This window comes from Ceratotherium simum, chromosome 29 (assembly GCF_057802395.1).
Source record: "Ceratotherium simum simum isolate JZ-2026a chromosome 29, ASM5780239v1, whole genome shotgun sequence".
In the NCBI taxonomy this organism is placed as follows: Eukaryota; Metazoa; Chordata; class Mammalia; order Perissodactyla; family Rhinocerotidae; genus Ceratotherium; species Ceratotherium simum.
In genome coordinates this window covers 11991796-12017460 of record NC_141928.1, presented here as the reverse complement: position 1 = coordinate 12017460, position 25665 = coordinate 11991796, and the positions used below count along the sequence as shown (strand labels likewise).

At 37.8% G+C, this 25665-nt stretch overlaps 1 protein-coding gene across 7 annotated transcripts in view; it reads right to left on the bottom strand.

Annotated features, from left to right (window-relative positions):
• The window catches only part of DENND1A (DENN domain containing 1A), a 504435-nt gene that overhangs the window by 459344 nt on the left and 19426 nt on the right, over positions 1 to 25665 (bottom strand). For 4 of the 7 annotated variants that reach the window (XM_004423432.3, XM_087419123.1, XM_087419121.1 and 1 more), the window contains one exon: positions 7723 to 7793. In XM_004423432.3, coding sequence (XP_004423489.1) covers positions 7723 to 7793 — 71 coding nt within the window. Of the gene's footprint in view, positions 1 to 7722; positions 7960 to 22112; positions 23942 to 25665 lie in introns of those variants that run through there. The other 3 variants (XM_087419120.1, XM_087419124.1, XM_087419119.1) reach the window with 2 other exon arrangements.

The following is a 25665-nucleotide window of genomic DNA, read 5'->3' as shown; positions in this document are numbered from 1 at the left end:
AAAAGAGACTTCATATCATACGTCATCAGGGAGATGCAAATTAAAACAATGAGATACCACTACACATCTGTTAGAATGGCCAAAATCCAAAACACTGACACCACCAAACGCTGATGAGGATACAGAGCAGCAGGAACTCTCATTCAATGCTGGTGGGAATGCAAAATGGTACGGCCACTTTCTTACACAACTAAACATATGCTTACCATATGATCTGGCAATTACGCTCCTTGGTATTTACCTGAAGGAATTGGAAACTTATGTCCACACAAATACCGGCACATAGATATTTGTAGCAGATTTATTCATAATTGCCAAAACTTGGAAGCAACCAAGATGTCCTTCAGTAGATGAACGGATAAATGAACTGTGGCACATCCAGGCAATGGTATGATTCAACGCTGAAAAGAAATGAGCTATCAAGTCATGAAAAGACATGGAGGAAACTTAAATGCATATTATTAACTGAAAGAAGCCCATCTGAAAAGGTTACATACTGTATATTCCAGCTATATGACAGTCTAGAAAAGGCAAAACTACAGAAGCAGTAAGATCAGTGGTTGCCAGGGAGTGGGGGGTCATGGAGGGATAAATAGGTGGAACACAGAGAATTTTTAGGGCAGTGAAAATACCCTGTACGATATTATAATAATGACGGATACATGTCATTACACATTTGTCCAAACTCATAGAACGTACAACACCAAGAGTGAACCATGATGTAAACAATGGACTTTGGGTGATAATGATCTGTCAATGTAGGTTCATCAGTTGTAACAAATGTACCACTCTGGTGGGGGATGTTGATAACGGCAAAGGCTGTGCATTTGTGGGGCAGAGGGTATATGGGAAATCTCTATCTTCCTCAATCTTGCCGTGAACCTAAAACTTCTCTAAAAAAATAAAAGCTTTCAAAACAAATGATAAATAACAACAGCTCCCATTTATTAAGAGCTTTCCAGATCCCATGCACTGTGCGTTCCCATTTAATTCTTTCAACTGAATAAAGTAGGTACTATTAGGGCCCCCATTTTACAGTTAAGAAAATGAGGCTCTGAGATTGGCATTTTGAGGGAATTAAAAAACAACAACAAACTCACCACTCTCATGGATTTTATCGTTTAGTAGATCAATGAATTCCTGGTCCACCTAGAGGGCCAATAGCCTAACACTGTGAACCACAAATACAGCAAGAAGAACCACCCTCTCATGAATTATCAAAGATTGTGAGACTCTCCTATATCATAATTTATACCCAGATGGTCCCTAAATTGAACACTTTAGGAACAGGAAGAAATCTGGAATCAGCTTCAAATAACTAAACATTAATTAAGAAAATATATGGCTCACTTTGTTACTTCTGAAGAATAGCAATTCAAAGTCATTCTATATAACCAATTTAGAGTATCAGCATAGTGTCATAAAAAGTGCAAGCTTCAAGCAAGGATATACAATTAAGGTAAAATTCAAAATGTGATCTCAATAGAGAAAGGCAACTTGAGAGAGGCATACAAGGGGGCTTCAAAGATACAAAATGTTCTGTTTCTTGAGTGGTGGGTACATGCATTTTCATTTATTCTTTAAACTGTACACATACATACATACATATTATATAATTTGTGTCTCAGTTTTCATAAACTTTTAAAGAATACAGTCACCCTAGAGTTCAAATTCCCACTCTGTCCTTTAGACCAGACGCTTCCCATCTCTAAGCTTTAATCATTCAATACTTGTCGAGGGCTTACTATACGCCAGGTGCTGCTCTCGCTGTTGGAATATACCGGTAACAATAGATCATTTCTGCCCTCATGGAACTCTATTTTTCTTACCCATATAAGGAGATAATACTTCTTACTTCATTAGATGGTGGGCAAAAGCTTTATTACCATGAGCTTTCACTAGGCTCACCTCTAGTTTAAAGAAATAATCATTATAACAATCCTGAGCAAAGATACAAGGCACATTACAATTCTCAAAGCTACCTGTGACTTGTTAAAATCAGCTTAAAAAGCACTGTGACATGAGGTTCCATGCTTCCATCCCAAACTAGATATCTTCTAACAACTGGCATGTCAAGTACTTCGAGTCAGGAAAAATTACAAAGATTTTTAAGTAATCCATGTCTTCTGAGTGGCAATTTGCCCCCACTAAACTACTACAAACCAGGGAATGTACCTAAATACTCCATACAATGGATTCACTTTCAGGGAAAATTCAATAAAAGTAAAGAAAAGCTAAAGTAATCGTGCTGATGCATTAAAAAAAAAAAAGAAAACAACAACCTATAAGAAATTTTTGTATAGTTCATGAATGTAAACTGCCTCTCCTCTGATATTCCATACAAAGCTGATTTTTCTTCCCCCACATTACTGATTTTTCTAAATACTGCATGTGCAGGTAATTATTAGCCAGTTATTTTGAGGAAGATGCCACGGAATGAAGCTAAAATCCTGATTCTACAACTTAGTGGTTGTCTGACCTGGATAACTAAGTTAACCTCTTTGAGCCTCAGTTTCCACAAAAATAAGATCCATCTTAGAGGGTTGTTTAAGTTTTAACAAAGTAATATCAAGACAAGTGACTGGGACATAATAAGGACTCAATAAAAGTTAGCTATTTTATTACCATTCTTCAAAAGTTTGCTGTGATTTATTACATTATTATTGAAAAGAGATAAGATGATAAATTTTGTTAATATCTCTAAGAATATTTTAATCTGAAGTAAAAGAACTCTCAAAAGGGCCTTTCCTCTCCACTCCACTTCCAAAGAGACAGCAAAAATTGTTGTTTATTTTTTAAGTTGATTTTTTAAAAATATCTAATAATGTTGAGCATCCGCTGTGATCATAGATTCAGGCAAAGCCCCTAGAATTAGAGTCCTGTAAAGTGAAAGCTGAAGTTTAGAATAACAAATCTGGCTCTCAATACCTTAAGTTGGCCAAGACTCAGTTTTCTTCATGATACTGCTAACACAAAAAAGTCAAGAGATATTTAAGAGATTTTAAAGCCAGGATTCCCCCACTCCCCCCCCCGCCTTTTCGTTTAAGATTACACCAAGCTTAACACCAAGATAGGTGAAAAACTCAGCTAACCAAAGCACCATGTCTTAAGCATTCCTTTCACAGAGCTCTCACAACAGTTTCTCAACTTGACTATCCACTTCTTTTTAAAAAGTGGCCATTGGGCTAATGCATTAAAAATGCTGAAAGAGGAGCTGACACAGGAGGAAGCTGGTCTGCCCAACAGTCTTGAGAATCTGATGCTGCCAACCTCCCAGTGCTAAGCGGCTCTCCAAGAACAGTGCCCGCAGCAGGCTCAGAGATGCCAGCTGTAATGAGACACTCGTATTTGAAATGCATTCAGAGTTTCAGCATGGCCAGCACCATCTGATCACGGGACCAGGGAGGCTCATCCCTCTTGCAAGAGCACCCTCTTCCGAGACCTTCAGTCAGACCAGCTAAACTCAGCTTTGGGAGCCTTCACAACTTGAGACGACTGTATTGGTTTTCTGGGATCCCTATGTAAAGGTGGGTTCTTGAGCAAATACACAAATTAGAGTACACAAAATGGAATGTGGCAAAAAAAGAAAGCATAAAAAAATTAAGACCAAAGTAGATCAAAGATCTACTCAAAATGATCCCACTTCTTTTCAAAGCATTAAAATTACATACCTCAATTACAAGCACTATACACAAAGATGTTCGCTGGCATTATTTACAACAGGAGAACTCTGGAAACAACCTAAAGATCCAATTATAAGTAACTATAGCACATAAACATGATGTAGTAATTCATTGCAACTGAAATGATTTTTACAAAACTATATTAATAATTTTAGGAAAGGCTTAATGATTAATTTGGGGAGTAGCAAGGAAAACACATATAACAAGAGTTTGCGGAAAAAGTTTAAATATTTTATTTACACACACATACAAAAGAAGACTACAAGAAAATAAATATACCAAAACATTAACAGTAGTTATCACTGAGTGATGATTTTTCTCTCTCTGATTTTTAAATTTTATACATACTAAAAAACTAATCAGAAAACAAGTACTAAAAATTTAAAGATGAATAAAAAAACACACACCAGGATAATCCGCCAATACGTACTCAAAAACCTTGAGAAAATTTTTAGCATTTTTTTATTTACAACGAGAACATAACATACCACAGTATAAGAAAAATTGTAAGAATGAAACTCCCACAGAAGTTTATAGAACAAAATGTATACTAAATCCTCCAATTAAAGACCCGTAAAGTAGTTTCAGTGCTTTCTAACCCACCTTCTCACAGCAGGGAATTAATCCCTCTGGGGGATGCAAACAAACTTCAAAGAGAAGATTATGCCCAGACACTAGTACTGTATGGCATGAGGTTTATACCTAAGTTTGCTCAGATACTTTGGCAGAGATCAGAGATGCAGATCCAAGGAACAAAGACTAATCTGAAGGCAGAGTCTTTGCAATCATTTAAAATGGCAAAAATGATGCATTAAATAATATCAGAAAAAGGCAAATATAGTAAGTTTCATTAAAAACAAATAAGAAGGTTGTAGATGTAGATAAAAGATACCTAAAATCAAATATTAAGTGACAGTTTATTCACTGGTAATAGCAACTAAGGAATTTTCCGAATTCCCAAAGAAAGTAAGTGACACCATGAGTTCAGTTTGCATACCCAAATCTTAGTTGCACGATATTTGGAAGGTGTCCCATTCAGTGTCATAGGCCTTGATGCAATGTCTAAGTAGAACTAACAGATCACACCTCCCTTCCATGGATGTCATGGAATGCTCTTCAGAGCACAGAATCCATGAACGTTTAATACATGTCTTTAGGAATATAGACATTAAAAGTAACCAACGGGAAAAAGAACTGTCTTTAAAGTCTAATAATATTTCTTACTGGCTTTTCTCACATCTGTCATCTTTTTATTGTGAGGTAATTTTTCAGGTATCATTTAGGAGTACCTGATCCTTTCATAAAAATATGTTATAAGTAGAGGAGAAGCATATCTTATTAATATGGCTTTATTTAGTTTCCCAATTTTTAAAAATCATGGATAAGGAATCAAATTTGGAGTTTAACTTTTCTGGATATTAATCATCTAGTAGAAAACTAAAATCCTTGATAGATTAAAGACCTAAATGTGAAAGGCAAAACTATAAATTTCTTAGAAGAAAACATAGGAAAATATCTTCATATCTGAGGGTAGGAAAATATTGATAAATTGTACTGCATTAAAATCAAGAAGTTTTGATTCAAGATACCATAAAGAGAGTGAAAGACAAACCATAAGGGGGAGGAGACTGACACAGGCTCTGGAAACAAGCTCAGGACCATTTGGGCAAGAAATACTGAAATCCTAGGTACTCAAAGTGTGGTCTAGGATGGAAAGGTTCAGGCTTCAAGTGGGCATGTCCCATAGGCCCCAAAGACTCCTTTCCCCATGGAAGAGGGGGAAGGCAGGGCCCTCTAAAGCATAGGGCCAGGGCAGGGATCCCTCTTGCCAGGACCATTATTTCCTTAGAAGCAGGCAACATTACATTTCTTAACCTGGATAGCAATAACATGGGTACTCACCTTACAAATATTTGTTAAACTGTACATATAAATTTTATGTACTTTTTTCCACAAATAATGGGACAGACATTGCATGCCTGCTGATATGATACACAATATCACGTTTGAGATACTCCTGTAAAAATCCATAACGTGAATCTAATGATGAGGATACAATCAGATCAAAATCCAGGGACTTTCTACAAAACAGACCTAAATTCTTCAAAAACATGTCATAAAAGGTAAAGAAATATCAATGTTAAATTTTTTTATTTCAATAACTGTACTAGAGTTATGTAAGAAAATGTCCTTATTCTTAGGAGATATATTCTGAAGTATTTAGGAGTGAAGGGTCACAATGTCTGCAACTTATTCTCAAACGGTTCAGCAAAAATAATAGGAATATACATATAGTAATAAAGAAAATATGGCAAAATAGTAATAATTGATGAATCTAAGGAAAGAGCATATACACTTGACTATTTTTGTAGCTTTTACCTTTTAAAATATTTTCAAAATAAGTTTAAAAATATATACTAAAGAGTTAAACAAGAAAGGAGTTGTCTATGGGGAGACGAATTAGATGACTGGGATAAGAGGGTAAGATAAAGACTTTTCATTTTGCTCATTCTTCTGTCTTATTTGCCCTTTTCAAATTTTGTTCATATTTCAAAAAAATTCATTTTAATTTTGGGAAAAAAAATCCTAGGACATTGAAAGGGGAAACATTAGCAACTGTAGAAATAAGAAAAAAATTTGTCTTTAAATTTATCTGTCAAATCACAGCCATCATCAAATGGTTCATCTGTAAAGTCAGCCCAAAGACATGCTGCTACACGTATACACCTAGTAACAGATACCTTCCCAATCCAATGGTTTGCACGATAAGAGGCATAACTTAACAGGGATGTTAACGTTCTACTTCTAGAACGATCGTAAATTTGTAACATGTTTCACAGCCTTCATTAGATAATCCAGAAAGTAGAGCACACATAGTTATCTCATTTTTGCTATTAAGAGAAATTCATTCATTTTAACAAATATTAGTGACAATGTGCAAAGCCCTGCAGATGACATTGAGAGATGTGTACAACATGATCTGAACTGTTCTCAAGAAGGTAAGTGAAGCATAGTGAAGAGGACTTGAACCAAAAATCCTGGCTATCCCACATAGTAGCTATATGATCTTGGCAAGTTATCTGACCTCTCTGAGATTCTATTTTCTCATAGGTATAATGGAGATGCCACCCAACTATCTTTAAGGGTTGTATTGGACATGCATGCAGGACAAAAGCACAACAGATACTTAATAAAAGGTAGCTATTTTTATGAGTATTACAATCTAATTAAAATAATGAAATAGAGAGAAAATATGCCCAAGGTTGTATAGCCAATTAAGGCATAACCTAGTGGAACCGTGATTACTCCAAATTTCTAATCCAAGGAAATCCACTCTCCCTAAACACCAAATAATATACACAACTGCCTGTGTGCATGGACCAAGAGTTGCTCCCTAACATACCTCTGGCAAATGCATCACTCTCTTAGGCACCAAGAAAAAGAACATTAGGTCATAAGGTTATTTTTTCTCATTAACCAAGAAGGATTTTAGGTCATGAAGTGATATACTCAGCCTCTGCAAGATACTCTAACCTTATCTAAGACTCTGCTGTCCAGGAATACATGCCAAATTAGTCCAAAAGCTAAAGCTAAAGCAAGAGGAGGTGTTTCCTTCAACTCACTTCCAACCTTCTTTTACCAGGTGACACAAAATTTACTACATTAATCCATTTCAAATACCTCCTTCCAGTTTAGTGGCAGAGATTTCCCTTTATATTATTTTGTAACCTAATTCTAAGACTTCGTCACTATCAAAGAGACAATATTTCACACTGAATAGTTGCCTTTCAGGCACCTGTGAAAGCGACAAACCAAGACTCAAGGATTACAATGAATAAAGCCATACTTCAAGCCTGTTATGGCAGTGACTCTTAAGTTGTTCACTGTGCTTATTCTCCATTCGCTAGGATGATGTGGGCACAAATAAAAGGTAACATACTTAAAGACAAATAACAGTTTAGAATAGTCACATATTATCCCATGTGCATGGCTATCTCATACAATAAACAAACACGCCATATTATAAATATGCAAATACCTGAAGGAGTGCCACCCGTCCTCGGATAGGCCACTTCAACATACACTTCAAACGTGGTCTCTGGATTTTGCCTACAAAAGAAACAGATCATGATTACTGACAAGGATTGAGGCAGCATGGTGTAGAACACGCGGGCTGTTGTATAAGGCAGAACTTGATTAAAATCTTTAGCTCAACTTCTCTGAGCCACGCCTTCCTAATCTATAAAATGAAAACACCTAACCAGAAGAATTATTGTAAAACTTAAAGAAAACACACAAAAACTGTCTAGGTACAATGTCTGGCACCTAATAGGCTAGCCATTACTATAATTTTACAGACATCATATTTCCAATTTACACAGCTGGATCTCCAAAGCCACAGGCAGAATTTTAAGGAAACTCAAACCAAGGCAACACCAACACAAAGTAGTCTTCTCCTTCATATTCCAGGATAAAACACTCATATGATGAAGTTAACTTGTTTACTCACAAGTTTTAAAGACTGAAACAAGAGAAACAGTATCCTACCTCACTAGGCTATTATGAAAACAGAATGCTAATCTAAATGTAAGATACAGTTCCCGAATAGGGGCTTCATCTGTATTGACAATGGCAGGTATATGAATGTCCGTTACTACATCCCTTTACCTTTTCATGTCATAAATAGTTCATAATAAGTTTTAAAAAGATCACAGCACTAACAGAATGTTAACAGTTAATTCTGAGTGATGAGAACATCAGAGTTATATTATCTTTGTATTTTCTCTTTGATTCTAAGACTACAATAAAAAGATATTATTTCCAGATGAAATAAAAATTATTTCACAGAAGAAAATATTATACTTTCAAATGTCTAGAACTGAATTCTATTTTAAGCCTGACAACAAAGCTCAGAGAAGAAACTTTCTGAGTTGCCTAATCAGATCTAAGGGTTAATTTCAATCAAATAAATACCTTGAATGTGCCCAGCAGATTCCACTTTTCAAAATAACTACCTCATTTATCTCATTATAATCCTATGAGGTAGGTGGATCAGGCATTACCCTCACCATACAGGTGAGGAACCTGAGGCAAAGAGATTCTAAGTGACTTGGTGGTGGTCCCACAGCTAGTTAGAAACACAGCCAGAACCAGATTTCACATCTCTTGGTGCTAAAATTCTGTTTCACTGATTCTAAGATGAACTTTTTTCCCTACATTTTCACATCTTTTACAATCTATTGCATTGTACAATTCTAAATGGCAACATGTTTTTCTTTCTTACTAACATATATAATAACAATACATCAAATAAATAATGGTATCTTAGATTCAATAAAATATGGTAATACTCCCTCTACTTCCTTAGGAGTAGAAAGAAAAATGTGTGTTTTGTCACTCAGGGATCTACTTATTTCTCTTGTGAAGGATCATCATTTCTTCACTGAAGAGAAACTTGGGCTTTTACTTAAAATAAGCACCCACGGTGAAAAGAGTGGGCTGCTCTAAAATTCAAGGTATGTAAATATACCTTGTCAAACATAATTTAAAAATCAGACACAAAATCAGAGTATCTTATTAGAAAACTAAATAAAACAAAGTAAACTGAAGTTTTAAGAATGCCTAAAAAATTTTTTTCTGCTTTTTTCTCTGCAAGAGGGTACAAAAATACCTACAAGGTCAGCATTCTTTGGCCACCAAACCTTTGTGGAAAATACCATATGGAAACATCCCTTTCATTAGAATGATCTCAACAGAGAGAGTTTGATGAAAGAAAGGAATGTTCTAAGGTCATCTGAAGAGCACCAGGAAGATTCCCTCTAAAACTTAACATTATCTTTCTTAAGCCTATTTTGCAACTGGCTGAATTTCATCTCAGAATTTCATTCCTCTGGATTAAGACAATGGCTTTCAAAATGTATTCTATGGGACCATAGGACTCCTCGGAGGTTCTTCAGAGCTTCCAGACTTTTTTTACCCAAATTTCCATTTTTAAGTTTATTTTTTCCTATTTAAAAAATTGAAATAACAAACACACGCATGCAAAGGTGTTACCTACCAATTTTTTAAACACTGGAGCTCTGACACTACCTGTGCCACTAAGCTAAGGTGTTTTGTACAGATCTGCTCTCTAAGTGAAGAGTGTTCTAATGTTGTCTGTTCTCCTGTCTCTGCTTCTTCTCCTTTCTCTCTTTAACATACTTCAGCCAGGTTTCTGAACCCACCACACCAGTGAAACAACTTGTCATGATCACCAACGACATCCACATGGCTAAAATGTGCTAAATGGTCAATTCTCAGTGCTTGTCTTAACCTCTCAGCAGCATTTGACACAGGTGATTGATTTGCCCTCCTTGAAACAGTGTCTTCACTTGCCTTCCAGGACATCACTCTCTATTGGTACTCTTCCTACCTTACCGGCTGCTCCTTTGCTAATTCCTTCTCACATAAGCTCTCCTACCTTTGAACTTAGTCCTGGGCCTCTCCCTGTCTACACTCATTACTTGGATGATCTCATTCAGTCTTAGGGCTTTAATTACCATGCAAATGCTGACAAGTCTCAAAGTCCCGTCTCTAACCTGACTTCTTTCCTGACTCCAGATTCCCTTATCCAACTGCCTACCCAACATCCCCACTTCGATATCTAAGAAGCATTTCCAATTTAACAAATGGTGCTTTCCTTCCTTAAATCTGCATCTCCTGAAATCCACAAGCTATTCAAACCAAAAAAACTTGATATCATCCCTGACTCCTGTTTTATATGCCACAATCATTTAAATGCCACCAGCAAATTCTGTTGATTTGATCATCAAAATAGATCTAGAATCTCAATGCTTCTCAGCATCCCCAACCCTACCATCCTTGACAGATCACCATCATCTCACCTCAATTACTGCAATACTCTGACTGCTCTCACTGCTTCCTCCTTTGCCCCACTACAGTCCGATTTCAACTTAGTGGCCAGTAATCCTTTTAATCTAAAGGTCAGGTTATGTCAGTCCTCTGCTCAAAACCTCCCAAAAGCTTGTCATATCACTCAAAGTAAAAGTCAAAGTCTTAGTTCTGGAGATGGATGGTGGTGATGGTTGCACAACAACATGAATGTGTTTAATACCACTGAAGTGTACACTTAAAAATGGTTAAGGTGATAAATGTTATGTGGATTTTACCACAATTTAAAAAAAAAAAAAAACAACTAAGGAAGAAAAAAAAGTCCTTACAAGGGCCTGCATGATCAGCCTCTGCCTATCTCTGCAACTTCATTTCACACCTCTCTCCCCTTGCCCACTGCACTCCAGCCACACTGGCCCACTTTCTGCTCCTCCAACACACCAAACGCATTCTTATCTTACAGTCTTTTGTATTGACCTTCATACAGGCGGCCCTTCCTGTCATTCAAACCTCCACTTACACTTGACCTCCTCAGAAAGGCCTTCCCCAGCACACTCTCTACTACCTTATTTTAATTCTCCACATCATACCCATTACAATCTTTTTTTTTTTTTTGTGAGGAAGACCAGCCCTGAGCTAACATCCATGGCAATCCTCCTCTTTATGCTGAGGAAGACTGGCCCTGGGCTAACATCTGTGCCCATATTCCTCCACTTTATGTGGGACGCCACCACAGCATGGCCTGACAAGCAGTGCATCGGTGGGCGCCCGGGATCCGAACCCGGGCCCCCAGCAGCGGAGCGCGTGCACTTAACCGCTACGCCACGGGGCTGGCCCATACTCATTACAATCTTGTTTATTATCAATCTCCCTCCTCTAAACGTAAACTGCAGGAGACCAGGGATTTTGTCTATCATATCCAGTAGTGTTTCCCAGGCACCTGAGCAGTACCTGGCACACAGCCAGAATCAAATAAATATTGAGTAGAAGGAATAAAGGAAGTACAGACTAGCCTTCCTGGGGTCTAAAGATTTTAATAAATGATAGGTACTTCCCTGATTCTCAAACTTTAGCCTGTTAAAAGATATATTTCCAGCCCCATCTCCAGAGTTTCTACGGTAAGACCTAAGAATTAGCTTTTCTAACAAGTACCCAGGTAATACTGATGCTGCTGGACTAGTGATCAACACTAAAGAACAACTGATCTAGTTAGATGGAATTCTTCTTCCAAATAATTTAGTACATACAACATAAAATAAACATGGGGTATACCTCAACAATCCATCATTTCAAGTGCTTTTGCAATAAAGAGATTTCAAAGAAAAAAGGCATTTGTAGAAGCAATGAAGCTTACTCCTCCTCTATTGCTATCCATAGTCACTGCCTCACTCTAATGAGTAATAATAAAACTACCTAAGTTCCTTACTCAGTTCAAATAGCTGCCAGAGTTCTATTACATGGAGCCAAAGATTATGACAGTCTCTTAAAAAAAAAGAAAAGCAAAAAGCTGACTAAAACACTAAGAACAAATTGAACTATAATTATAAGTTATAGTCATGCTAATCCATGATCGTTTACATGTTGCGTTATGGAAGAAGTGGTGACTAATGTTGTGACAAGTTATACAAGATACCAACAAATACACATAAGTTATTTTAAGGGCCAGTAAAGCCAATGCAGATGGAAGCATTTTCTATTTCCCTGCAAATCAAAAAATAAATTTAACTGTCTTCTCTAAATGCAAATGGCCAAGCGACTCTTACTTAATATTTTCATTAAGCCTGTAAATAACTAAGACTATAACAATTTCCAGAGAATCTCTGGGACTACCTTGAAACTGCTTATTTCCTCCATCACTTCTTCAAGATGCTCAATATTTTTAACTACTTGGCTAAAGGAATTGAAAATCCTATTTCTGTCCTATTAACACTCACTGCTAATTCAGTCACGTAATGATGCTGAGAATACCATATTCAGAGCCAATTTTCCAATATGGACCCAAGTTTTCCCAGAACACTTCATGATACATCTTAACATATTACCATGGAAATGTCCTGGTTCTGCCATCATATTCCATTATTAATTGCCTTACACTCCTATACCTCCATGATCTGGAACCCTGCCCACCTGCTAAGCATCTTTTTTTGCCATCCACCCTTACCTCCTGCAGTCTTGCACCCTAAGATCCAGCCGTACAGAACAACTTGCAGTTCTCTGAGCAAATCATGCTCTGATTCTTCAACAATAACATCATTATCATACTACCACTACTTACTGTATCCTGTGGGTCAGGCATGATCCTAAGCACTTTACATGCATTAATTCAGTTAATTTTCAACAATCCTGTAAGTATTATTACCCCCAGTTTAGAGATGAGGACACTGAAACTCAGAGGATAAACTGGGCAAAGTCAAAGTGAGGAAGTAGCAGAATCATCATGGATCATGCAAAGGCACTAACCACTTTACTATTCTATATTATTCAGCTGCTCTTCTACAAGGACCAGTCTTTCCAGTCTTTTGCACTAGACAAATTCATTCATCAAGCCTCAGCTCAGGCATTTCCTCCTCTCTGGGAAGCCTTCTCAATCCCCCACACTCATAGCCCAAACTGGGTTAAGTGCCCCTCCTCTAGGCTCCCAGGGCACCCTGTGCTTCCCCCTTCTTGCAGCTCTTACCACATTCAACTTGACACAATTACAATTACCTGGGGAGCTTTTAAGAGTCCTGATGCCCAGGCTACACCTCAGAACACTTAAATCAGAATATCCAGGCATTGGTATTTTTTAAAGCTCCCCAACTCATTCCAATGTGCAGCCAAGGTGGAGAACCACCAGTGTACCTCTGATTAAATATCTGTCTTCCCCACTAAACTGGCAGCTCCTTGAGGGCACCAAGTGTCTTCTCAGAACCCTAGTCCAGACACCTGGCACAATAAATGTTTGATAAGTGAGTTTTCCTCTAACATCGGACACACAGTTTCCAGCTCCCAATAACTGGTTCTCTTTCTCTGACAAGAGGTAATTTACTGAATACACGCTCCCTACAGCTGACTGTTCTTTGGAGCCAAAGGTATCAGTAAGTCACACCTGCTGACAGCAGCCTCTGCTCTTAAATACAGAAAAATGACACACAAACAGCTAAAATGTGTTTGAAAGAAGGGAGGTCTGCTCAGTTCTTGCTTCTGGGAGAATGAAGCCTGAAAGTAAGCCAAGAGAGTATTTCTATTCAATACCACTCTTCTGAACACAACTCTCAGTGATTCACTGGAAGGGCCATGCTCAGTGCTCAGGGCCATGTTCTCAAAATGATTAAGTACACTCAGCTTGAAGTCATGAAACAGACAAAGGCTTTGACAATATTCAGGCAGCAGCAGGAAAGCTTAATGGTTTTTTTTTTTTTAGAGCATCAGGCTATTGATCACTCTGCTGGATCATCAGCTTTCAATTAGGATCTACTTTTCTTCAATTACAACATATTATGAGATTAAGAGAAAAATGTAACATTAACTTCTCACAAAATGAATCTCTGGTGCATATGGTAACCATGCCACAATGCTAGGCCCTCGTCCCTTTAAGTGTTATTTAGAGCTACAAACCAAAACACACACAGTGTTAGGACCCCTTACTCATTTCACAGCCGTCAAATCTTCAAACCAGCTAGTATTCATCAAGCAAAATGGCAATCTATTCTCTATAGATTAATGATTTGACTTCGGCACACTGTTTCTTTACTTACAAACATACGCTGAGGGGGCTGACGTATATTTCAAAACTTATACCAGTTGAACTGTCTTCAAGTTGACAACATCGTCAAAAGAACCTGTATACACTTCAGAACATGCTGGCAAACATCACCTAATAAACATTGATTCCTTTGAGCTACACAAACAAGCAAAAGGGTAGTGTTAATATTTCCAACAAGTCTCCATTTGTTTTGGTGGACTGTGAAATTAAAGCCATTTTTCCAGGCTGAAAATGCTGTATCAAAAGGTGCTTTCTAAGCCATAACAAGGTAACACCTCCACAGAAGAACACAGTCACTGTTGAGACTTGTTAGAAAAGGATTAACTTAGTTGTGTAATTATACCAACAAGTTGTTTCAAGATTTTACACTTTTCATTTCTAATAATGCTCTCAGCATCAGATTAATAAAGATACACAGATACTCCCGTGAGAGGAGTTACAAAGTTTTACCTTCCATAAACCCCTATGGAAAGATTCTTATGCCACAATGTGCAAAGCAAGTTAACTGGAAGAAGTTTAGCTGCACTCCAGACAGAAAGATAGAGCCTGCACACCCCTCAGCAATGTGCAGTACTCCATACGGTTTTAATAAATTCTCTTCTATGCAGAGCAGCAGTGTAAAATCTAGACTCTTCAACCATATTAATAGCATTTGCAAAGATCATATCTATTTCACTATCAATAAATATTTTTGTCCTTTAAAAATATTTAAAAGCCTCCCCTTCCCTAACTTTTCCTCTGCTCTTTCTGAACAACTTAGTCCTAAAGAGATCACGTGGGCAGAGCAAAGTAGATGTCTATGTCAGCAATGGCCCAGTGTGGGGTGTCAGAGCCTGAGCAGGGAAAGTAAAATATCCCTACAAAGGGGTGACCTGACAAGAGATGCCAGGTTGTGAGCGGGTTAGCACATCCATGATAAGGGGTGACCTGGCAACACGATGTCAAATCCAAGTGGATGAAGAAGGCATCCACTCAGGGGAGCAGCCTGGTGTGGGAAGGCAGAACCTGAGCAGGATGAAAAAGGCATTCACGCACAAGGGTGGCCAGGCCTGGGTGCTGAAACATGGTGGAGCGAGGAGGGTGCCCCATGGAGGGACAGCCCAACACAGATGTCAGAGCCAAGAGAGTGAGGAACATGTCCAAGCACAAGGGCACCCTAGAGTGGGGTATGGAAGCCCAGGCAGGTATGAGGAGATTGACCATGGGGAGATGGGGGAAAGGCTTGCCCAGCATAGTGGGGAGTCAGAGTCCAAGGAGGACATCGACAGGGCACCCACAGGGCAGTGGAGATGGCAGGGGCATGGAAAACCACCAGAGTAGGCCTTGTGATCCCAGGAAAGCAAAGTGAAAGAGGAGAGCATCCACGTGGGGTGGGAGAGGAAGGAGCAGCGTACCTAATCCAAGCCCAAGACTGGTAAGGAGGGCCTGCTTTCTCACAGTTGAAGTTAGTAGAAAACTAGAATGAATTCTGTGGAGTTGGATTTGAATTGGAGATATTAGTGTGAACTCACCGTTTTCCATATATATATATATAAAGATAGAGAAATAAAATGTAAACTGATTTTTAATACAGACATATTTCCCGACTCTGTCTACTGAGAGGGTCTTGGCAGCAGCAACATCCCAATAGCAACAAGCATACTTATACCAAGACCTTGGATTCTAAATACAATCCTCCTCCAAAAGGAACCAGGGCTCCTTGGAGAAACAGTTGATTCAGGGCTGGGACAGAGAAAGTACAAGACGAGCTTAGAACATCTTCTTGTGCCAGAAAGCAAAGAAGTGCTCAAAGAATGATGGGCACATGTCAAAAGGACACAGGAGACAGCTTGAAAAGGCTCCCACTGGCCAAATCTGGGGTAATATGAACATCAAAATCAATAATGATATTAACAGGTTATTAACCCATCAAACAGGAAACCATGAGTCCACATTGATATAAATGAGTGAATAAATTGACAATTTAATGAGAAATGGAGTATTTACCTAGTTTTAAAGTACCTTCCCACAAAATACTTATTAATTACAAGGGGGAAGAGTAACTTTTCAGTGTAGAAGTTTGGCAAAAACTACTTTAATCATCAAAGTGATCACCATCAGTCACGGGACAAACTACAGCAGGCAATGAGAAGATCACAGCATCACTTCCATGACATTCCTGTCAAAGATACTTGACCTAACCTAATCTTGAGGAAGCATCAGACAAACTCAAACTGAGGGACCCTCTAAAAAATATCTGGACTGTAATCTTCAAAAGTGTCAAGATCATGAAAATCAAGGAAAGATTGAAGATCTCTTCCAGATTGAGGGAAAACTAGGAAACTAAAGAGACATGACAACTAAATGCAATGTGCGATTCTAAACTGGATCCTCCTGCTATAAAGAATGTTATTGGGACAATTACTGAAATATGAAAGGGGTCTAAGGATTAGATGCAGTAATGAATCAATGTTAATTCCCTGACTTTGATGGTTGTATTATGGTTCCATAGGACAATGCCCTTGTTTATAGGAAAAGCACACTGAAGTATTCAGGGGTGATGGGGTATCAGGACAGCACCTCACTCTAAATTGGTTTTTAGAAAAGTTCTTTATATTGAACTGCCAACTTTTCTGTAAGATTCTGGCTGTTTAAAACAATTTTTTTAATAAAAAAGCATAACCATCCACTAGTAATAATTTCCCTGTCTTTTACCAAGACTTTCTCACGGTAATGGCATATGGTTCTATGGAAAGAGCCCCAGACTAAATATCAGGAGGCCTGGGTTCCAATCCTAGGTGGACTCCTTATTCACGATGGGGCTAGAACAAGCCATTTAACTTTCATGCATCAGCTTCCTCCCCTGTCAAGAGATAGTACCTGCCCTGTTCATCTCAAAGGTTGTTTCAGGGATCAAATGACAGAAAAATGGGAAAGTGCTTTGTAAACTGAAAGATACTAAACCAGCATAAAGGATATTATTTATTATAAAAAATAAAATGGCTTCACCTTACCAATGACAGGCTTTGTAAGTAATTCACACGTTACTGTGTATTTCAAAGACCCAAAACTCGTAAGCTTTCAAATACTGTTACTAAAAGCAATACAGAAGACAAGGAACTATCCAAATAGAAACGTTAGTCTAGGGAATAAATAAAGGGATTTTAAGAACAAGGGGTAGATTGTGCAGTGAAAAATTCACACTTTACCAAAACTGAAGAAAAAATAATCTCTCCCCTACAGAAGAAAAAATACTGAACAAATGCAATATATGAAAATCAAGAGTCTCTGGATATGTAACTTACACCTCTCAAGTCAGGAATAATGTGAACATCTGTATAATACTTTATGGTTAACATGGAACTCTCACATACGTTTCTGAACCTGACTGTCAAATGGTGGTACTGGGATAGTGTTATTTTCCCTGTTTAACAGAAAAAGAAACTGAGGCTAGGAAGTGGTAAGACTCCAAAGGATGCCTGGTTTTCAGATTCCAAACTCCATAACTTTTCCACCACACCATGCTGTCTATCTAAAAACTACTCACAATTGTTTAAAGTAGCAACTCTTAATACTGGATGGGGATGGGGGGCACAGACCCCTCTGAGGAGCTCATGAAAATCTTCACTCCTCCCCACAAAAATGTACTTAAATTTAAATTTTTACATATAATTTTCAGGGCTTTCATGAAGCTATTTATGGAAATATGCAACAAGACCCCTCGTTTCACTGATAACTTGCTTTTTATGTTCTTATTTAACCCTCAAGCCAAGCCTATGAGAGGAAAGTTATTACCATTACCCCCTTTAATAAGAGCAGACACTCCACACAAGAGCAAGTAGTTTCTAAACCTTATTAATGCTTACTAAACACTTAACTATATTTCAGACGTTGTTCTAAGCACTTTTTATGTATTACCTCATTTAATCTTCCCAACAATCCTATGAAAGAGCTACTATTATCACTCCCATTTTACAGATGAGGAAACTGAAATACAAGGAAGTTAAAAGCTTAACTTTCTAAGGTCGATAGCTTCCAAGAGACAGAGCTGGAATTTGAACTCAGGCAGTGTGGCTCCAGAATCCCTACTCTTTATTTTTTAAGCCAACTCTACACATACAATATACAACTGTATCCACACAATTGTATGTATATTAACATACACAAACTAAAATGCACCCATTTTAAGTGTATAGTTCTATGAGTTTTGGCAACTGTATACATCCATGTAACTTCTACTCCATTGATTTTTTTTTTAAGATTTTTTTTGAGAAGTTTTAGGTTCACAGCAAAGTTGAGAGGAAGATACAGAAATTTCCCATATACCTACTGCCTTCACATATGCACAGCCTCCTCCATTATCAACATCTCTCAGAGTGGTACATTTGTTATAATTGATGAACCTACATTGACACATCATTATCACCCAAAGTCCATTGTTTACATTATGGTTCACTCTTGGTGTAGTATTCTAAGGGCTTGGACAAGTGTATAATGACATGTATCCATCATTATAGTATCATACAGAGTATGTTCATTGCCCTAAAAATCCTCTGTGTTCCACCTATTCATCCCTCCACACCCCCTCAAACTCCTGCAACCAATGATCTTTTCACTGTCTCCACAGTTTTGCATTTTCCAGAATGTCATATAGCTGGAATCATACAGTATGGAGCCTTTTCATATGGGCCTCTTTCATTTAGTAAGATACATTTAAGGTTCCTCCACGTCTTTTAATGGCTTGATAGCTCATTTCTTTTTAGCGCTGAATCATATTCCATTGCCTGGATGTGACACAGTTTATCCATTCACCTACTGAAGGACACCCTGGTTGTTTCTAAGTTTTGGCAATTACGAATAAAGGTGCTATAAATATTCATACGCAGGTGTTTGTGTTTGTGTGGACATAAGTTTCCAACTCCTTCAGATAAACACCAGGGAGAGTGATTGCTGGATGATATGGCAAGAGTCTGGTTTTGTAGGAAACTGCCAAACTGTCTTCCCAAGTGGCTGTACCATTTTGCATTCCCACCAGCAATGAATGAGAGTTCCTGCCGCTCCATATCCTCATCAGCATTTGGTGGTGTCATTCTTCTGGGTTTTGGCCATTCTAACAGATGTGTAGTGGTATCTCATTGTTTTAATTTGCATCTCCCTGATGACATATGATGTGAAGTATCTTTTCATATCCTTACTTGCCATCTGTATATCTTCTTTGGTGAGACGTTTGTTAAGGTCTTTGGCCCATTTTTTTTTTTTTTTGTGAGGAAGATCAGCCCTGAGCTAACATCCATGCCAATCCTCCTTTTTTTTTTTTTTGCTGAGGAAGACCTGGCCCTGGGCTAACATCTGTGCCTATCTTCCTCCACTTTATATGGGGCGCCACCACAGCATGGCTGACAAGCAGTGCCTTGGTGCGCACCCGGGATCCGAACCCGGACCACCAGCAGCAGAGCACGTGCACTTAACTGCTATGCCATGGGGCCAGCCCCTTTGGCCCATTTTTTAATCAAGTTGTTTTCGTATTGTTGAGCTTTAAGAGTTCTTCGTATATTTTGGATATAGTCCTTTATCAAATGCGTCTTTTGCAAATATTTTCTTCCAGTCTGTGGCTTGTCCTCTCATTCTCTTGACATTGCCTCTGACCGAGCAGAAGTTTTTCATTTTAATTAAGTCTAGCTTATCAATTATTTCTTTCATGGATCATACGTGTGGTATTGTATCTAAAAATTCATCACCATACCCAAAGTCATCTAGGTTTTCTCTTATGTTATCTTCTAGGAGTTTTATAGTTTTGTGTTTTACATTTAGGTCATGATCCATTTTGAGTTAATTTTTGTGATGGATGTAAGAAAAGGTCTGTGTCTAGATTCAGATTTTTGCATCTGGATATTCAGTCGTCCCAGCACCATTTGTTGAAAAAACTATCTTTGCTCCATTGTATTGCCTTTGCTCCTTTGGCAAAGATCAGTTGATGATATTTATATAAGTCTATTTCTGGGTTCTCTATTCTGTTCCACTGACCTGTCTATTTTTTTTTTTTACTAATACCATTCTGTGATGGTTACTGTAGCTTTACAGTAAGTCTTCAAGTCATTTAAGTGCCTATTCTCTGACTTTGTTCTTTTCCTTCCATATTGTCTTGGCTATTCTGGGTCTTTTGCCTCTCCATATAAACTTTAGAATCAGTTTGATGATATCCACAAAATAACTTGCTCGTATTTTGATTGCAATTGCATTGAATCTATAGATCAAGTAGGAAGAACTGGCATTTTTGACAATACTGAGTTTTCCTATCCATGAACGTGAAATATCTCTCCATTTATTTAGTTCTTTGATTTTGTTCATCAGAGTTTTGTAAAATTCCTCATACAGATCTTGTACATATTTTGTTAGATTTGTATGTATCTCATTTTGGGGAGTGCTAATATAAATGGTATTGTGTTTTTAATTTCAAATTCCACTTGTTTATTGCTAGTATATAGGAAAGCAATCAACTTCTGTACATTAACTTTGTGTCTTGCAACCTTGCTATAATCACTTATTAGTTCCAGGGGTTTTGTTTTCCTTTTTTTTTTTTTGATCAATTCCTTCAGATTCTCTACATAGACGATCACATCGTCTGTGAACAAAGGCAGTTTTATTTCTTCCTTCTCAATCTGTATACCTTTTATTTCCTTTTCTTGTCTTATTGCATTAGCTAGTACTTTCAGTACAATGTTGAAAAGGAGTGGTGAGAGAGGATATGCTTGCCTTGTTCTTGTTCTTAGTGGGAAAGCTTCTATTTTCTCACCATTAAGTATGATGTTAGCTGTAGGTTTTTTGTAGATATTCTTCATCAAGTTGAGGAAGTTCTCCTCTATTCCTAGTTTACTGAGAGTTTTTATCGTGAATGGGTGCTGGATTTTGTCAAATGCTTTTCCTGCATCTATTGATATGATCATGTGATTTTTCTTCTTTAGCCTGTTGATGTAATGGATTACATTAATTGATTTTCAATTAATGAACAAGCCTTGCACAACTGGGATAAATCCCACTTGATCATGGCATATAATTCTTTTTTATACATTGCCAAATTTTGATTTTTTTAAAAAAATGAAACTTACCATAGCCAAATTATTTTCCTTCTTCACATCTCCTTCAAAAAGCAGTCTGGGTGCTGTGTTAGCACCTAAGGGCAACTGAAAAGGCCTTCAGAACAGTGGACTCAAGGTCCTGAGAATTCCATGGGCAACCCTTTGGGTCTCCCAGAGGGCTGATCACCCAAATTCCAGGGGATTCAAGAATTACAGAGTGGATCTGCCTTCCCAATGCCCCCCAGGAGCATGTGAGCTCCTCTCTCCTTCATGGTCCCAAGTTCCCTTTTCTAAGAAGAACTTGCCTCTCCTCTAGCACTGCTACATTTAGAGCTTGGTGATTTCTCAGCATAGAATGCAGAGCCACAAAAGAATTCACACTCTTAACAGCTTCACTTATATTGTACAGACTCCCAAGAATCTCAGATCACCTGGGAAACTTTTTAAAAGCTTCCCAAATTCCCAATTCAGATTGTCAAATTCCACATTTGAAGACTGATTTATTAGGTGAGGGGTAAAGCTCAGGAATCCATTTTCTGAAAAGTGATTCTGATAATCTATTGATCTATGAATCTATTTTCCCAAGTGATTCTGATGGTCAGATTTGGGAACCATAGTGACACAGTAATTCTCAAATGTGCAAAGATTGCAGAGAACTTAAAAATCATGACACTCTTTAGAAGAGGCTTAAACATACACTTTAAGTAACAAAATATAAAATGGTACTAAATCACATACCATTTTACACAGACAATAGCAGGCATCAAAAGTTTAAATAAATGTATGTCAAATTTACTGAAATTCCACTTTCAGTTGAGATGGAGTAACAGGGACCAGATTTACCCTTCTGTCTGAAACAAACAAAAAACAAACAAAAATTTTATTTATACACACACACATATACATAAAACAATGTTTTTCAAGACACTGGAGATCAGACAACAAAGCACAGCGATCCCTGAGAGACAGGAAACAAATACGCTGGGCCCTACTGCCTTGAGAGAGCTTCTAGGCTGTGATACACAGAGGGGGAACTCAAGCAAAGCCCAGGAGACACCCTGAGTTGAGAAGACAGAGCTGCGAGTCCAGGGAGACCAAGGCAGTTAGTTTTCAGCACAGAGTACTGGAGAGGGGAGCTGCAGGGAGAGAGAGAACTCCAGAGATCTGCAAAGGCCCCCCTTGAGTGTACAGCTTAAGTACTGATTAGTACATGTGTATGAGGAAATTACTTGAGGCTGGAGAAAGAACCACCAGAAAAGATTAGACATAGCAGTGCCTGGTACTCACAAAGAGCCAGAAATAATGCCTGTTCCTACTAGTCAAGGTGGAATGATCCACAGTGCATTGGATAGAGTACACAGTGGGGTATTACCTTAGTAATGGGGAATAATTAGCCCTAGACTGAGTACTGCTTCAGTCCCACCTAACAAATCTTAAAAGCAAAACCCAGATGGATCAAACTCTTTCAAAGTAACTTAACTGACAAAATATATGAAACAATGGTTTTCAAGACATCAGGCAACAAAGCACAGAAATCCCTTAAGAGATGGAAAACAACTGAGGTGAGCCTATGATTGCCTCAGATTACTGCCTTGGGCAAGCCCAAGAATACTTATAAGAATACAAAAATACCCAGTGCCCAACAGGGTAAAATACACAATGTCTGTCAGTCAGTAAAAAATTACCAGGCATGCAAAGAATCAGGAAAATAGAACCCATAATGAGGAGAAAAATCAATCAATCGAAGTCAACACAGAACTGACATAGATGTTGGAATTAGCAGACAAGACATTCAAATAGTTATCATAACTGTATTCCATGTGTTCAAAAAGTTAAAGACATGGGAGATTCAAAAAGACTCAAACGAATTTCTAGAGATAAAAACTACAATGAGATGAAAAATGAACTAAATGGGATTAACTGCAGAGTAAACATTGCAAAAGAAAAGATTAGTGAACTTAAAGACATTGTTTTAGAAATTATCCAAGATGAAACATGGGGCAGGGGGGAAACCTCAAAAACAAAACAAAGCATCATTGACCTGTGGGATAACTTCAAGCAGCCTAATATATCAGTAATTGGACTCCCCAAAGTGGGGAGGGGGAGAAAAAATATTTGAAGGAAATGGTGAAAAACTTTCTAAATTTGATGAAAACTATAAATGCACAGATCCAAAAAAAACTCAACAAACCCCAAGCACATGAAACATGAAGAAATCTAAGGCACATCATAATCAAATTGCTCAAAACCAATAATAAAGAGAAAATCTTAAAAGCAGAACAAAAAACATGTGCTACATTCAGAAGAACAAAGATTAGAAAGACAGCAGATTTCTTGTCAGAAACAAGGCAAATCAGAAGACAGCAGAGCAACATCCTTTAAGTACTGAAAGAAAAAGCTGACAACCTAGAATTCCATTCCCAGAGAATATTTCAAAAGTGAAGGCAAAATAAAGATTTTTCAGATATTACAAATGCTGAAAGAATTCATCACCAGGAGAACCGGACTACAAGAAGTGTTAGAAGTCCTTCAGGCAGAAAGGAATGATGCCAGATGGAAATATGAATCTATATCAAGAGATAAAGAGCATCAGAAACGGTAACTACATAAACTAAATAAGAAAATCAAATGATCATCAAATAGATGAAAATTTGATGCATGAAAATCAAATAGATGCAGATGATTTCACTGGAAAATTCTACTAAATATTTAAAGAATTAACACCAATTCTACACAATATCTTCCAGAAAACAGGAAGGAGGAAACACTTCCCAACTCATTTTACAAGGCCCGTATTACTCCGATACCAAAACCAAACAAAGACAGTACCAAAAAAAAATAATAAATTCTACACACACACATTCATACCCTATAGACCAATATCCTTCCCAAATACAGGCACAAAAAATCCTTAACAAAATATTAGGAAACAGAACTCAACAATATACACCACGACCAAGTGGAGTTTATTCCAGGGATGCAAGCTGAGTCAGTCAAATTCTCTCCCCTAAGAATCCAGAACTGAGTCACAAAGCTGGAGTCAGTCACATGACTTGTTCTAGAACTTAGGTCTGTGAACTGTTTGATCAAAATCACCTGAGGAACCTCTCTGAAAATACAGATTCCCAGGTCCCAGAGATTCTAATTCAGAAAGTCTAAGGTGGGGTCCCAGAAAAAAATTTCTAAATTCTCGAGGTGATTCTAGTGCATAGCCAGCCAGTTTTGGGACCCATTTAGTTAAATAACAGTGCTTAAAACTGAAAGGTGATTAATGTTGGGTCATGTACAAGTAGCAAGAGCTCACTAAGAGAAGGAGAGAGAGAGAAAAAACTCAACATAAGGATCTGTGTGATCCTTGAGAGACTAGAAGAGCCTAGAGGCTGTGGGAGTGCTTGAGAGACTAACTGTGGAACCTTAGCTCCTGAGTGTTCAGGTCCAGGTTCTACGTGACCTGCCACGGACGCCCATTGAGTGTCTGCTATTTCCTTAATATCAAGATCATTAACAGACAGGAAAAGAACTTTAATTTTCCATAAGATTTTCAGCTATGGTGGGTCTGCTTACTCACCCAGGTAAATAATCAAATACACATTTTTAATTTAGAACATCTTTACTTTTCACATAGTTTACCTATGCTCTAGATTTATTGATAGATGGTAGTTAGTCACAGCTATTAAAACTTATCAAGATAAGGAAAGGCATCTTGGAATATCTAATCAGCCCAAGTCCAGGCCCTCAGGTACTCTCAGAGAGCTTCAAGACCAACTGGAGAAACAAAAAACAACCCAGAGACTCACCAAGTAACCCTTCAGAGCAAAGTCAACACTAAAGACAAGAATATATACTGTAAAACAGCAAGAGGTGTAAGCAGCATGTGTCCTAGAATGGTGAAAACTATCTGCCTGCCCTGGTTCTGACAATGAACTGGCTGTGCAGCTTTGAGCAAGAAATGAGAAGCAACAGTGAGCTAGGAGGTCTAAAACATGAGCGCGTGTGGACTGGCTGTAGCACAGCTTTAAAGACTTCCCTCTCTAGAATCCAATTTCCCTATCTGTAAACAGATCACTAAGATCTCTTCCAGTTCTGACATCTTGTAGCTCTATTATCCTAAATCAAAAAGATTTGCACAATCTTTTTTTTTCACAAAATACGAAATCATATTTTAGTTGTTAATCTGAAGGTTCGTGATTTCTGTATCAAAATATTGATGTAGATTAATACTAATATTAGATTAAATGCTAATTTACCAAGTGCCCAACTTGTAAAAGTTCTTTGTCCTGAACATCAATTC